Below are 14,440 nucleotides of genomic sequence, written 5' to 3'. Positions count from 1 at the left end.
TCGCCCAGACCGACCACCACACACGTCACCATAGGGTCTATCGCATCGCAACAGAGCAGACGCTCAGCCTCGGCACGCACACTCCCGATTCGCATAGCGAGACCGCCGTTTCGTAGGGGCAGAGATAGTAGCTGACGAAGCGCACCGTCAGGCCTGAACGTGTGGCCAGTCAGCGCCGGCAGCAGATCGTCATTGATGGCCCGGTCCAGAGGTGAGTACACGGCTGGGTCGGCAGGGACCACACGCTGTAAGAAGGTCCACCGGGATTGCAGAGACGCAACAAAAAGGCGATAAGCCGCCTGCGGTTGCGTCACAGCCAAGCCAGCAAGGCGCTTCACCAATCGACACATGCCCGCAACCCGATCCAATACAAAGTCATTCTGAAACTGTTGGCTGCCAATGGCTCCACCCAGATACCGCACACCATCAGTCTGGATTCTGACGCCCGTGCCAGCGAAAGCCTCCTGTGCCTCAGCCAGAAGATGCGGTCGGACAAGCAGCACAGTTTTCTTGGCATTCGGGTAGTACCCGTACTGAGGGCCGGCCTCCTCAATGGCAGACCAATACCGACGCAGTGGTTGTATCTTGTCGGCAGCCGCATCATCATCTGCGTACCAGATTTGAGCTGTTGACTCCGATGCTGAACCAAGCTGTGCAGCAAGAGGAACGGTGGCCAATGCGTAAAACGCCATTGCCAGAGGGTCCCCCTGGCAAGTTCCCTCGCGCGAATACAATACCTCTCCGCCATCGAGGTAGAGTGGTATGTCGGCCTGGTATGTATTTACAAACACTCGACCAGCTGCAGGGCAAACCTTTGGTATGTTGTTGATTGCGGCTGCACGGTTCAACGCATTAAACGCATTTGAAGCGTCAACGAGGAGAATGGCAGTGTCCTCATCACGCTCGTACAAGCCAGTGAGGGCTTGGACAGCAACCTCACAGGCGGAGGGGACGCCGACACACAGCTGCCGTGGGACAGTGACGGCCGCAACGTCACGCTCGATCACGGCCATGATCACCTTCCCGACCACTCTCCGGAAAACCTCACCGATCGCTATCGGTCTTACGCCAGGTTGCTTGTCAAGCGGTATTAGTCGACCGGCGAGGAAAGCTCGGAGATGAGATGGGTCAATCTCCTCCACGCACAAACACCTGGCCATGTGGGCAAGGGATGTGCAGAGTGCCTTCGACGCCGCACCGTACATGGAAGCCATCCGCCGCCAAGCCTCCGAATCCAGTGCCGAAGGGCCAGCAGCGCCCTTCATCGCCATGATGGTAGCTCGTACCTTTGTTGATGTTATGGCCTCATAAAGCACGTTATCCGGTGGAGGCGGACCGTCAGGCAGCAGAACGCTTGGCTCAGGGGGAACAGGATCCGGATGCTTTGCCCTCAACGTCTCAAGTACAGTTTGTCCATCCACAATAGATGAAAGAGACAAGACACCACCACCACCACCCTCCTCTACGTAGTGGGCAGCCGTGCCAAGTCGATCACCATAGACTAGCTTAGCGAACTGGACGTCATCTAATCCACCACCCGCAGAGCCACCAGAATGAGGCATCGGCAAATGCGCCTGGATGCACCGAGACTCCCGCAGCAGGGCCGATAAATTGCCAGCTGACCACAAAGAAAGCCTCTTTCGTAGAAACTTCCTGTGGTCAGCGGCGGCTGAGGTGTTGAACGGCCTCTGCAGCAGAAGGTGGCACGCAACGACTACGGCAGACCACGCAAACGCCCGAGCCCCTGATCCATCTGTGAAAAGGCCAATCAATCTGGAAAGTTCCTTCACAAAGTCCTCACCTTCAGCGCCGAAGGGGACGATAAATAAATTCCTTTTCCAAGACACAGCCTCACTGTAGGCCGAATCCAGCAACTGTGCAGCCTCTCCACTCCGCAGAGCCCAGAACCCACCTCCAGGGACAGCATCGGAGCCACCGCCATCACCCGAGGGCGGGTCAACATAAGCAGGATCGGCCGTAGCCGAGGCAATATGGGTTGGTTGCTGGACCGTGGTACCACTATTTCCAGAACCACGGACCGGAGGGAGGTCAACACGTAACTCTCGTGACTCCCCAGCACAATCAGCAGAAGCACCTGCGGAAAGTGGGTCAGCAGCGTCAATTGAAGCCGCCTCCGAGCACGAGAGATCAGGCAGATCCACCCGCAGTGGCTGTATGGATGAAGCAGCAGCAACAGATTGAGAAGGCTGCACAGAATTTGCGGCTCCAGGGTGCAATGCTGCACGGGAACGTACCGTGGCCGACGACTGGGGTCTGCAGACCGAATTATTCCGCCCTCCGCGAGGCACCCACCCCGGTACTGATTCGGGTGGTGCATCAGGCAGCGAACGCTCCCCAGCAGCACCGCCAGTGACAATCGTAACGCTCAGATTAGTGTTACCGAAATTGGTGCATCTTTGGTCCCTGCCGGGGTAGCAGTCGACACAGCATCGTCCCGCTGCGTTGCAGGAGCAAGAGCGGCACGTGCCCGACGCTCTACTGCAGGAACAGCACAAGCGCTTGCTGTTACTTCCCCTGCGCGACTGAGACGACATAGCAGGCTAACACGCGGGCCAGACGTGCGACCAGACGTGCGACCCTGAAGGACGCCGTGCTGGGCTGGGCTCATAGAAAGACAGCTGCGGACTTCAGTTACTGTGCATACACGAGCACGGCCAGATGAAGGCGCGAAGAAACTCGAGGTGTGAAGAGCAGCCTGCACGCCGTCACAGACCACGCGGGAAAGCACCCAGCCGCGAAGCGCAGCACAGCAAGCCAGCTGATCCAAGGCCAAAGGCGAAGGCACGGAAAGCGAGCCGAAACTACAACGCAATGGCCGGTTCGCCAGGTAAAAGGAAACCAGCTGGAGGGAGGAATAGTGGACTGGGCAACTCCACAGCGGTGAAAAGTACTGGAGCCGACTCCTGAAGCCTAGAAGAAAGTAATGAAATAAGTTAATAATCGGTTGACTGGGATAGTGGATACAGCAATTAGAAAAACTGCGGAGGAGCAAAATCTCCATCCGCACTCCAGTGTAAAGAAACTACTACTCCTACTACTACTACTACTACTACTACTACTACTACTACTACTACTACTACTACTACTACTACTACTACTACTACTACTACTACTACTACTACTACTACTACTACTACTACTACTACTACTACTACTACTACTACTACTACTACTACTACTACTACTACTACTACTACTACTACTACTACTACTACTACTACTACTACTACTACTACTACTACTACTACTACTACTACTACTACTACTACTACTACTACTACTACTACTACTACTACTACTACTACTACTACTACTACTACTACTACTACTACTACTACTACTACTACTACTACTACTACTACTACTACTACTACTACTACTACTACTACTACTACTACTACTACTACTACTACTACTACTACTACTACTACTACTACTACTACTACTACTACTACTACTACTACTACTACTACTACTACTACTACTACTACTACTACTACTACTACTACTACTACTACTACTACTACTACTACTACTACTACTACTACTACTACTACTACTACTACTACTACTACTACTACTACTACTACTACTACTACTACTACTACTACTACTACTACTACTACTACTACTACTACTACTACTACTACTACTACTACTACTACTACTACTACTACTACTACTACTACTACTACTACTACTACTACTACTACTACTACTACTACTACTACTACTACTACTACTACTACTACTACTACTACTACTACTACTACTACTACTACTACTACTACTACTACTACTACTACTACTACTACTACTACTACTACTACTACTACTACTACTACTACTACTACTACTACTACTACTACTACTACTACTACTACTACTACTACTACTACTACTACTACTACTACTACTACTACTACTACTACTACTACTACTACTACTACTACTACTACTACTACTACTACTACTACTACTACTACTACTACTACTACTACTACTACTACTACTACTACTACTACTACTACTACTACTACTACTACTACTACTACTACTACTACTACTACTACTACTACTACTACTACTACTACTACTACTACTACTACTACTACTACTACTACTACTACTACTACTACTACTACTACTACTACTACTACTACTACTACTACTACTACTACTACTACTACTACTACTACTACTACTACTACTACTACTACTACTACTACTACTACTACTACTACTACTACTACTACTACTACTACTGCTACTGCTACTGCTACTGCTACTGCTACTGCTACTGCTACTGCTACTGCTACTGCTACTGCTACTGCTACTGCTACTGCTACTGCTACTGCTACTGCTACTGCTACTGCTACTGCTACTGCTACTGCTACTGCTACTGCTACTGCTACTGCTACTGCTACTGCTACTGCTACTGCTACTGCTACTGCTACTGCTACTGCTACTGCTACTGCTACTGCTACTGCTACTGCTACTGCTACTGCTACTGCTACTGCTACTGCTACTGCTACTGCTACTGCTACTGCTACTGCTACTGCTACTGCTACTGCTCCTGCTCCTGCTCCTGCTCCTGCTGCTGCTGCTGCTGCTGCTGCTGCTGCTGCTGCTGCTGCTGCTACTACTACTACTACTACTACTACTACTACTCCTGCTGCTACTACTACTACTACTACTACTACTACTACTACTACTACTACTACTACTACTACTACTACTACTACTACTACTACTACTACTACTACTACTACTACTACTACTACTACTACTACTACTACTACTACTACTACTGCTACTGCTACTGCTGCTGCTGCTGCTGCTGCTGCTGCTGCTGCTGCTGCTGCTGCTGCTGCTGCTGCTGCTTCTGCTGCTGCTGCTGCTGCTGCTGCTGCTACTGCTACTGCTCCTGCTCCTGCTCCTGCTCCTGCTCCTGCTGCTGCTGCTGCTGCTGCTGCTGCTGCTGCTGCTGCTGCTGCTGCTGCTACTACTACTACTACTACTACTACTACTCCTGCTGCTACTACTACTACTACTACTACTACTACTACTACTACTACTACTACTACTACTACTACTACTACTACTACTACTACTACTACTACTACTGCTACTGCTACTGCTCCTGCTCCTGCTCCTGCTCCTGCTGCTGCTGCTGCTGCTGCTGCTGCTGCTGCTGCTGGTGCTGCTGCTACTACTACTACTACTACTACTACTACTACTCCTGCTGCTACTACTACTACTACTACTACTACTACTACTACTACTACTACTACTACTACTACTACTACTACTACTACTACTACTACTACTACTACTACTACTACTACTACTACTACTACTACTACTACTACTACTACTACTACTACTACTACTACTACTACTACTACTACTACTACTACTACTACTACTACTACTACTACTACTACTACTACTACTACTACTACTACTACTACTACTACTACTACTACTACTACTACTACTACTACTACTACTACTACTACTACTACTACTACTACTACTACTACTACTACTACTACTACTACTACTACTACTACTACTACTACTACTACTACTACTACTACTACTACTACTACTACTACTACTACTACTACTACTACTACTACTACTACTACTACTACTACTACTACTACTACTACTACTACTACTACTACTACTACTACTACTACTACTACTACTACTACTACTACTACTACTACTACTACTACTACTACTACTACTACTACTACTACTACTACTACTACTACTACTACTACTACTACTACTACTACTACTACTACTACTACTACTACTACTACTACTACTACTACTACTACTACTACTACTACTACTACTACTACTACTACTACTACTACTACTACTACTACTACTACTACTACTACTACTACTACTACTACTACTACTACTACTACTACTACTACTACTACTACTACTACTACTACTACTACTACTACTACTACTACTACTACTACTACTACTACTACTACTACTACTACTACTACTACTACTACTACTACTACTACTACTACTACTACTACTACTACTACTACTACTACTACTACTACTACTACTACTACTACTACTACTACTACTACTACTACTACTACTACTACTACTACTACTACTACTACTACTACTACTACTACTACTACTACTACTACTACTACTACTACTACTACTACTACTACTACTACTACTACTACTACTACTACTACTACTACTACTACTACTACTACTACTACTACTACTACTACTACTACTACTACTACTACTACTACTACTACTACTACTACTACTACTACTACTACTACTACTACTACTACTACTACTACTACTACTACTACTACTACTACTACTACTACTACTACTACTACTACTACTACTACTACTACTACTACTACTACTACTACTACTACTACTACTACTACTACTACTACTACTACTACTACTACTACTACTACTACTACTACTACTACTACTACTACTACTACTACTACTACTACTACTACTACTACTACTACTACTACTACTACTACTACTACTACTACTACTACTACTACTACTACTACTACTACTACTACTACTACTACTACTACTACTACTACTACTACTACTACTACTACTACTACTACTACTACTACTACTACTACTACTACTACTACTACTACTACTACTACTACTACTACTACTACTACTACTACTACTACTACTACTACTACTACTACTACTACTACTACTACTACTACTACTACTACTACTACTACTACTACTACTACTACTACTACTACTACTACTACTACTACTACTACTACTACCACTACCACTACCACCACCACCACCACCACCACTACCACTACCACTACCACTACCACTACCACTACCACTACCACTACCACTACCACTACCACTACCACTACCACTACCACTACCACTTTCTTCCATCATCTTTCCGATCACATTATCATGGATTTTCAATAAAGTTCTTTGACTACTACTACTACTTCTACTACTACTACTACTACTACTACTACTACTACTACTACTACTACTACTACTACTACTACTACTACTACTACTACTACTACTACTACTACTACTACTACTACTACTACTACTACTACTACTACTACTACTACTACTACTACTACTACTACTACTACTACTACTACTACTACTACTACTACTACTACTACTACTACTACTACTACTACTACTACTACTACTACTACTACTACTACTACTACTACTACTACTACTACTACTACTACTACTACTACTACTACTACTACTACTACTACTACTACTACTACTACTACTACTACTACTACTACTACTACTACTACTACTACTACTACTACTACTACTACTACTACTACTACTACTACTACTACTACTACTACTACTACTACTACTACTACTACTACTACTGCTACTGCTACTGCTACTGCTACTGCTACTGCTACTGCTACCACTACCACTACCACTACCACTACCACTACCACTACCACTACCACTACCACTACCACTACCACTACCACTACCACTACCACTACCACTACCACTACCACTACCACTACCACTACCACTACCACTACCACTACCACTACCACTACCACTACCACTACCACTACCACTACCACTACCACTACCACTACCACTACCACTACCACTACCACTACCACTACCACTACCACTACCACTACCACTACCACTACCACTACCACTACCACTACCACTACCACTACCACTACCACTACCACTACCACTACCACTACCACTACCACTACCACTACCACTACCACTACCACTACCACTACCACTACCACTACCACTACCACTACCACTACCACTACCACTACCACTACCACTACCACTACCACTACCACTACCACTACCACTACCACTACCACTACTACTACTACTACTACTACTACTACTACTACTACTACTACTACTACTACTACTACTACTACTACTACTACTACTACTACTACTACTACTACTACTACTACTACTACTACTACTACTACTACTACTACTACTACTACTACTACTACTACTACTACTACTACTATAGCATGACAGCCCCATAGGGCCACGTCACTCCCTTGTGACAGGGAGCCAGAGTGAGGGTAATAGATGGCCTGATCAGTCACAACTTAAAGTTTCATGCCATCTCAGGCACTCATCAGGTGATACATACATACAATACATACACATAATGTATGATCACCTTGGCACTCGCATACGCTCAAACATTGTTTTCCTCAATACTCTGGTTGTCTGGACAAGTTTTGTGGATGGGAAAAACTACCTAGGTGTAGTTGACGTGAATGTATGTAGCAGAGCTCAAAAATTGCTGCTTCCCTGTACTATCCTGTTTTCAACATTGTGACAGGACTACTACCAGTGGGTTCAAGAATCTCTCCTTAGAGACCTGACAAGCATCGAACGGTGCTTAGAAGATGGCCTGCGAACCCCTCTCACATACAAGCTGCGACCAGAGCATTGCTAGTATGTGAATACATTGTTCTTCGCGTGTTTTGATTGCTTACGTTGATCTAGTTCCATTGCTTTCATGTATTCCTTTCCTCTTCAGTCTTCATGCATTAAATGTGACCTTCGATTCTCCTTCGAGCAATACATATTATTACTTGATATTATGATTTACATGTTTCTGATAATCTGTGTGAAGTGCCTTTGTGTATGGACTTGCATCTTTTCCGTCTTGATTTGCCGCTACAATTTTCGATTCAGATAGTTCAGCGGCGCATTATTTTCCTTGAAGGAATTTGAAAAGTGTGCCTTTGCTTTTAGATTGTTCATTAGTGTAGTTCTAAATGTGTGAAAAGGGATATGATTCTTTTTTGGTTTACGTCAGGTGTTTATGCACATCAACATCAAGTTTGTTTGCCAGTCTAGACAGAGTTATGTATTCTGGTCTCGTCGGAATGCTTCGAAGTAGTAGAGTTGTCGTTTTCCTCTTGTTTACGTGCAATTATTGTAATTGATGAGATTTACTATTTAGGATACTTAATACGTCGTTATCTTTTCATGCTGCTGTCACTGGAGGTTTTCTTCCAAAACCAGTCAATTTCGGAACTAGGCGATTGAATCATTATAAACTGATCGAATGAAAGATGCTATCAACATCACTCCCGTGTGCATGATATCCTGTGTATATGCCCGGTTCTAGATGTGAATAGTGTGTGCAGCCAATCGCACATGTGCTTTGTAGAACTGGTCGTCTTTCCGCCGACAATTTTGTACATGTATTAGCTGATTCTGTACATCCGCCATACTCACCCTGGCCTGCTCCTTCTGCGACTTACGGCCGTAGCGGCCTTAGGCACCGGCTGCTGTCTTTTAAACCGAAGTGTGAGCAGCCTGGACTAAACAGAACAGAGGCGCGAACTCAGTGTGAATCCAATGTGAACCCCACGTGACCTGGGGTCTCACAGGACGCACACGGCATGAACGACCAGGCTCTCCTGGCCTGAGGTGTGAATAGCGTCCCATGTGTCGCACGCCTGCAGTAAGCCTGGCCAGGCTATGGCCATGTCGCCCCAGGCAATTCATCCATTGATCCAGGCTCTGAGGACTGTACGCCACCAAAGATTTCGAAATTGGTGCTAGGGCTAGTGGGAGCCTAGGCTAGGCCATACAGTCGTGTGAAGTCTGTTGTTGTTGTTTCAAATCTTTATTCTCACGATAGCCAGTGGCCAATAAGAGATAATAGTGTAAGAAAGGAGAAAGAGTGAGGAAGAATTGGGTGGGCAGGGCCTAGGGTTTAATGACTACTTAAGTGTACGGGCAGGGGTAGTCGCCACACGAGCATACAGAGTTGTGTACTTAAGTGTACGGGCAGGGGTGGTCGCTACACGACCATGCAGAGTTGTGCAAAAAGCAGGGATATCTCGGATTTGAAGAGGGCACGAGAAGGGATTTCGCGAAGCTGGGGTGGGCAAGCAATTAAAGTAATGAAGGGCCTTGTACAGGGGAGAATGGAGACAGCGGTCACTCCGCGGAGTTGGCAAGTGCCAAGTACGAGAGCGACGTAAATTATACGAAGGTTTGACGTTGCTAGCAGTATGCAGCGAGAGTATTATGTGGTGGGGCATAATTGTGGCGCAGAGAATGCGCGAAGAGTATATGTTTAACTTTAAAGCGGGAAAATAATGTTGGCCATTTGATGCGATGCAAAAGGTGGGAGTGTTCTAAGTGTGTGTAAAGGGGAAGGTGAAGACATAATCTGGCGGCTTTCCGCTGGAGTCGTTCTAGCCTGTCAAGGGAAGTGTGTGACAACGGTGTGAGAGCATTGCTCGCATATGAGAATATAGGTAGTATGTATGTCTGATAGATGTGAGATATAGAATCACTGGTGAGTGTAGACCTTAGTCTAAAAAGAATATTGAAAGACTTGAGTGATTTTTTGACTATGTATTCAACATGCTCCGTCCAACGGAGGTCATGCTGAAAGATCATTCCGATGTGTTTGTGTTTTTGTGCTACGGTAAGCGGACTATTCCTGAGGCTGATCTGGGGTAGCTGTTCAGGGGGGCGGTTATTGTAGTAGAACGGGAGGATGACTGTTTTCTTTGTGTTAACCAGCAGGTGCCATCTTCGAAGCCAGTCTCCAGCTGCTGTGACACTCTGTTGTAGGTTTCGGGTGCAGTCTTGAAGAGTTCTCGCTATGGAAATCAGAGCGGTGTCATCTGCAAATTGGCTACAGGTGGTGACGGGATTCTCACATGCACGTGGGAGGTCTATGGTGTAGACGAGGAATAGAAGGAGCCCAAGAACAGATCCCTGAGGGACGCCGGCAGGGATCTCGAGGAAAGGCGATAGGTCGCCATCCACCTGGACCCTCTGCCGACGCCCCAACAGGTACCGTCGGAACCACTCCAGGGCGTTGCCTTGGACACCATAGTGGGAGAGTTTTCCTAGAAGGCCTGCATGCCACACACGATCGAAGGCCTTGCTTAGATCAAAAAAGCAGGCATTGACGTTTTTCCCGGCGTCTCTCGCAGTGGAGAGGGTATGGACGAGACGGGCGAGCTGCTGCTCAGTGCCGTCTTTCTCACGGAATCCGGACTGCTGGTTGGGTAGGTGGGGTGTGATGTGCTTGTAGAGGAGTTGATGTGCAATTTTTTCTTGGATTTTTGATGTAGTGCTCAAGAGAGAGATGGGTCTGTAGTTTGTGGGTTGGGTTGGGCCACCAGGCTTGGGTACTGGAGTAATGGTGGCATCTTTCCTCTCCTGTGGGATTTCTCCGGTTTGGAACGATAGATTAAAGAGGGACGATAACGACCGTGCAAGTTCCTTAGCCGCTTCTTTGAATAGGCGGTTTGGAATACAGTCGAACCCGGGGCTTTTGTTGGTATCAACTCCGCGGAGGAGTTTTTCGACCTCAGCTTGGGAAGTCGAGATTTCTTGAAGGTGACTGAGGATGTCAGGGGTGGTGTTGATGGCTTGGGTTTGCTCATCCGCATTGGCCACGGACAGCTTGCTCTGTGAAATGAAGAATTCGTTGAGGGCAGCGGCTTTTTGTGCCGGTGTCGTTGCAGTGGTTGCTTGGCTGACGAGTTAGGGTATGCGTTGTTTTGTAGCTGTAGTTAGGTGCTTCATGAGGCGGTGTAGGGAAGTAGAGGAGGCTGTTGAGTTGTTTACGAAATCCGATTTTGCACGACTCAGGAGGGTGGTGACACAGTTTCTTTGGGCAGTGAACGTGTTCCAGTCGTCGGGCGAGCGTGAGTGAAGGTATATTCTGTGTTTTCTGTGCTTATCCTTGATTTCTTTCAAGAGGCCCTGTGATATCCATGGTCGTGCTGGCACGTTCTTCCTGTCCCAAGGGGGGTGAGTGTCAACTGGGCATGGGTCGTGTTGGTTTGGATTGTGGTTGAGAGTTGTGCGTGAAAGGGCTTCTCGAAGAAGGTGGATAGTGCTATCTGTCCATGACCAGAATGTGGTGCTTCTGGATCGTGGAGGGGAGTTGTTAATTATGGGGGGCAGTTGATTACTGATGTGGCCACTGATAGTAGTGTGATCGGATGCGCCAAAGGGTGGATGTGATTGGATGTGAACATTATTGCTGTGGAGTGAGGAGATAACAAGGTCTAGACATGAGAGAGGTGTTTGTCGGTGGATGTAAGTCGGGAATCTGACATGCTGTGTGAGGCCATATGTGTGTAGAAGAGTTTGTATGTCGTCCCCAAGGCGATCTGTTCTGTCTGTGGTGAGCCACGCACTGTTCTTGGCATTGAAGTCTCCAAGTAGTAGGAGGTCGTCACCTTCGGCTCTAGCGGTTTCAATGCTTCTTTCCAGTTCCGCACAGAAGAGGGTGCCATCGCTACGGGGTGGTCGGTAAATGTTTGCAACGACGAGGGAAAGGTTATCGGTGGAAATTCTCGTCCATACACATTCTGCTGCTGTCATTGGTATTGTCAGTATACTTGTGTTCAAACGTTCCGCTGTGTTCAAGGCAACACCACCACCAAAGTCCTGTCTGTCAGCTCTGATCAGCTTGTAGCCTGGGATTGCATAGAGACTGTCAGGGTCTGATGTGTCAGCCCAGGTTTCCTGGACTGCAATGACTGATAGTTCGTTCTGAGATTCAGAGCACGAACGGGTAGAGGTAAGTAACTCGTCCATTTTGTTGAATAAGCAACGCACATTGGTGCTGAGAAAGTTCAATGTTGTTGTTGTTGTTGTTGTTGTTGTTGTTGTTGTTGTTGTTGTTGTTGTTGTTGTTGTTGTTGTTGTTGTTGTTGTTGTTGTTGTTGTTGTTGTTGTTGTTGTTGTTGAATTCTTTATTCTCACGATGGCACCATCGCCAATAAGAGATAAATTTATGAGAAGGTGAGATTATGGGTTAAACAGTTGGAAAGTGATTTACATCACTTTACAAGTATGGGAGAGGGTGAGCGCTGCAGGAGCAGATTGAGTTAATCAGCAGTGAGCAGATTTCTTGTTTGAAAGCAGGTCGGGAGGAGACGTCACGAATGCTAGCAGGGAGGGCATTGTAGTATTCTAGGGACTTGTACAGTGGGGAGTCTTTACAGCGATCGGTTCTGGAGGGTGGGAGGTGCCAAGTGCGTGCGTGTCGAAGGCTGTACTGGGCCGTAACTTGAGCGGGGGTGTTGAGCAAGCGTATGTGTTGTGGGGCATATTGGTATTTTATGGAGTGAGCAAGAAGGGTGAGCTTCACTTTGCGGCGAGAGAACATTGTCGGCCATTTGAGCCGATGGAGCAGTGTTGAATGATCCAGAGGAGTGTAGAGGGGGAGATGGAGGCAGATTCTGGCCGCCTTGCGCTGGATTCGCTCAAGACGGTCAAGGGCTGCGATTGAGAGCGGGGTGACAGCAATGCATGCATATTCAATTATAGGTAGGATATACGTTTTGTAAATGAGAGAGAGTGATTTAGTGTGTAGAGTTGATTTGAGCCTAAAGAGAATATTAAAAGATTTTACAGCTTTCTTTAGCACAAAGTCAAGGTGGGCTGACCATCTTAGGTCGTGCTGAAAGATGATGCCGAGGTGACGATGTTGTGTTACTGTTTCTAGTAGGGTTTGGCCAGGTTTTATTTTGGGTTGTCGTGGTGGGGGTCGGTTAGCATGGTAGAACGGGAGGATGACGGTTTTCGTTTTATTGACTAGCAGGTGCCAGCGCTCTAGCCATTCTGCTGCGGCATCGACGCTTCTTTGTAGCGCAGCCTCACACTCAATGTAGCTGCCTGCAATGGCAATCAGTGCGGTGTCGTCCGCGAACTGGCTACACGAGGTTGCAGCATTTTCACAGGCAGTGGGCAGGTCAATGGTGTACGCCAGGAACAGAAGTGGTCCCAGGACCGAGCCCTGGGGCACTCCCGCTGGTATTGGTATGAAGGCGGATGTTGAGCCTTCGACCTGTACCCGCTGTCTGCGGTTGTTGTTGTTGTTGTTTCAAATCTTTATTCTCACGATAGCCAGTGGCCAATAAGAGATAATAGTGTAAGAAAGGAGAAAGAGTGAGGAAGAATTGGGTGGGCAGGGCCTAGGGGTTAATGACTACTTAAGTGTACGGGAAGGGGTGGTCGCCACACGAGCATACAGAGTTGCGTACTTAAGTGTAAGGGCAGGGGTGGTCGCTACACGAGCATACAGAGTTGTGCAACAGCAGGGATATCTCGGATTTGAAGGGAGTACGAGAAGGGATTTCGCGAAGCTGGGTGGGCAGGCAATTAAAGTAATGAAGGGCCTTGTACAGGGGAGAATGGAGACAGCGGTCAGTCCGCGGAGTTGGCAAGTGCCAAGTACGAGAGCGACGTAAATTATACGAAGGTTGCACGTTGCTAGCAGTATGCAGCGAGAGTATATGTGGTGGGGCATAATTGTGGCGCA

The 14,440-nt window shown here is 46.8% G+C and overlaps 2 protein-coding genes across 2 annotated transcripts in view; one reads left to right on the top strand and one right to left on the bottom strand.

Annotated features, from left to right (window-relative positions):
* The window catches only part of LOC135828304 (protein sidekick-1-like), a 260,914-nt gene extending 251,727 nt beyond the window's left edge, over positions 1 to 9,187 (top strand). Inside the window, exon 36 of the mRNA XM_065340752.1 lies at positions 8,459 to 9,187. Coding sequence (XP_065196824.1) covers positions 8,459 to 8,493 — 35 coding nt within the window. The 3' untranslated portion in view covers positions 8,494 to 9,187. The remainder of the gene's footprint in view (positions 1 to 8,458) is intronic.
* On the bottom strand, positions 3,559 to 4,572 carry LOC135828535 (uncharacterized protein DDB_G0271670-like; the record flags this gene model as incomplete). The annotated part of the gene is made up of 1 exon (XM_065340978.1): positions 3,559 to 4,572. A coding segment is annotated over one exon (1,014 nt), but the record flags the coding sequence as incomplete, so codon positions are not given.
* Positions 9,188 to 14,440: the final 5,253 nt, after the last annotated feature.

Source organism: Sycon ciliatum, chromosome 12 (assembly GCF_964019385.1).
Source record: "Sycon ciliatum chromosome 12, ocSycCili1.1, whole genome shotgun sequence".
Classification (NCBI taxonomy): Eukaryota; Metazoa; Porifera; class Calcarea; order Leucosolenida; family Sycettidae; genus Sycon; species Sycon ciliatum.
This window is presented reverse-complemented; position numbering and strand designations above follow the sequence as displayed.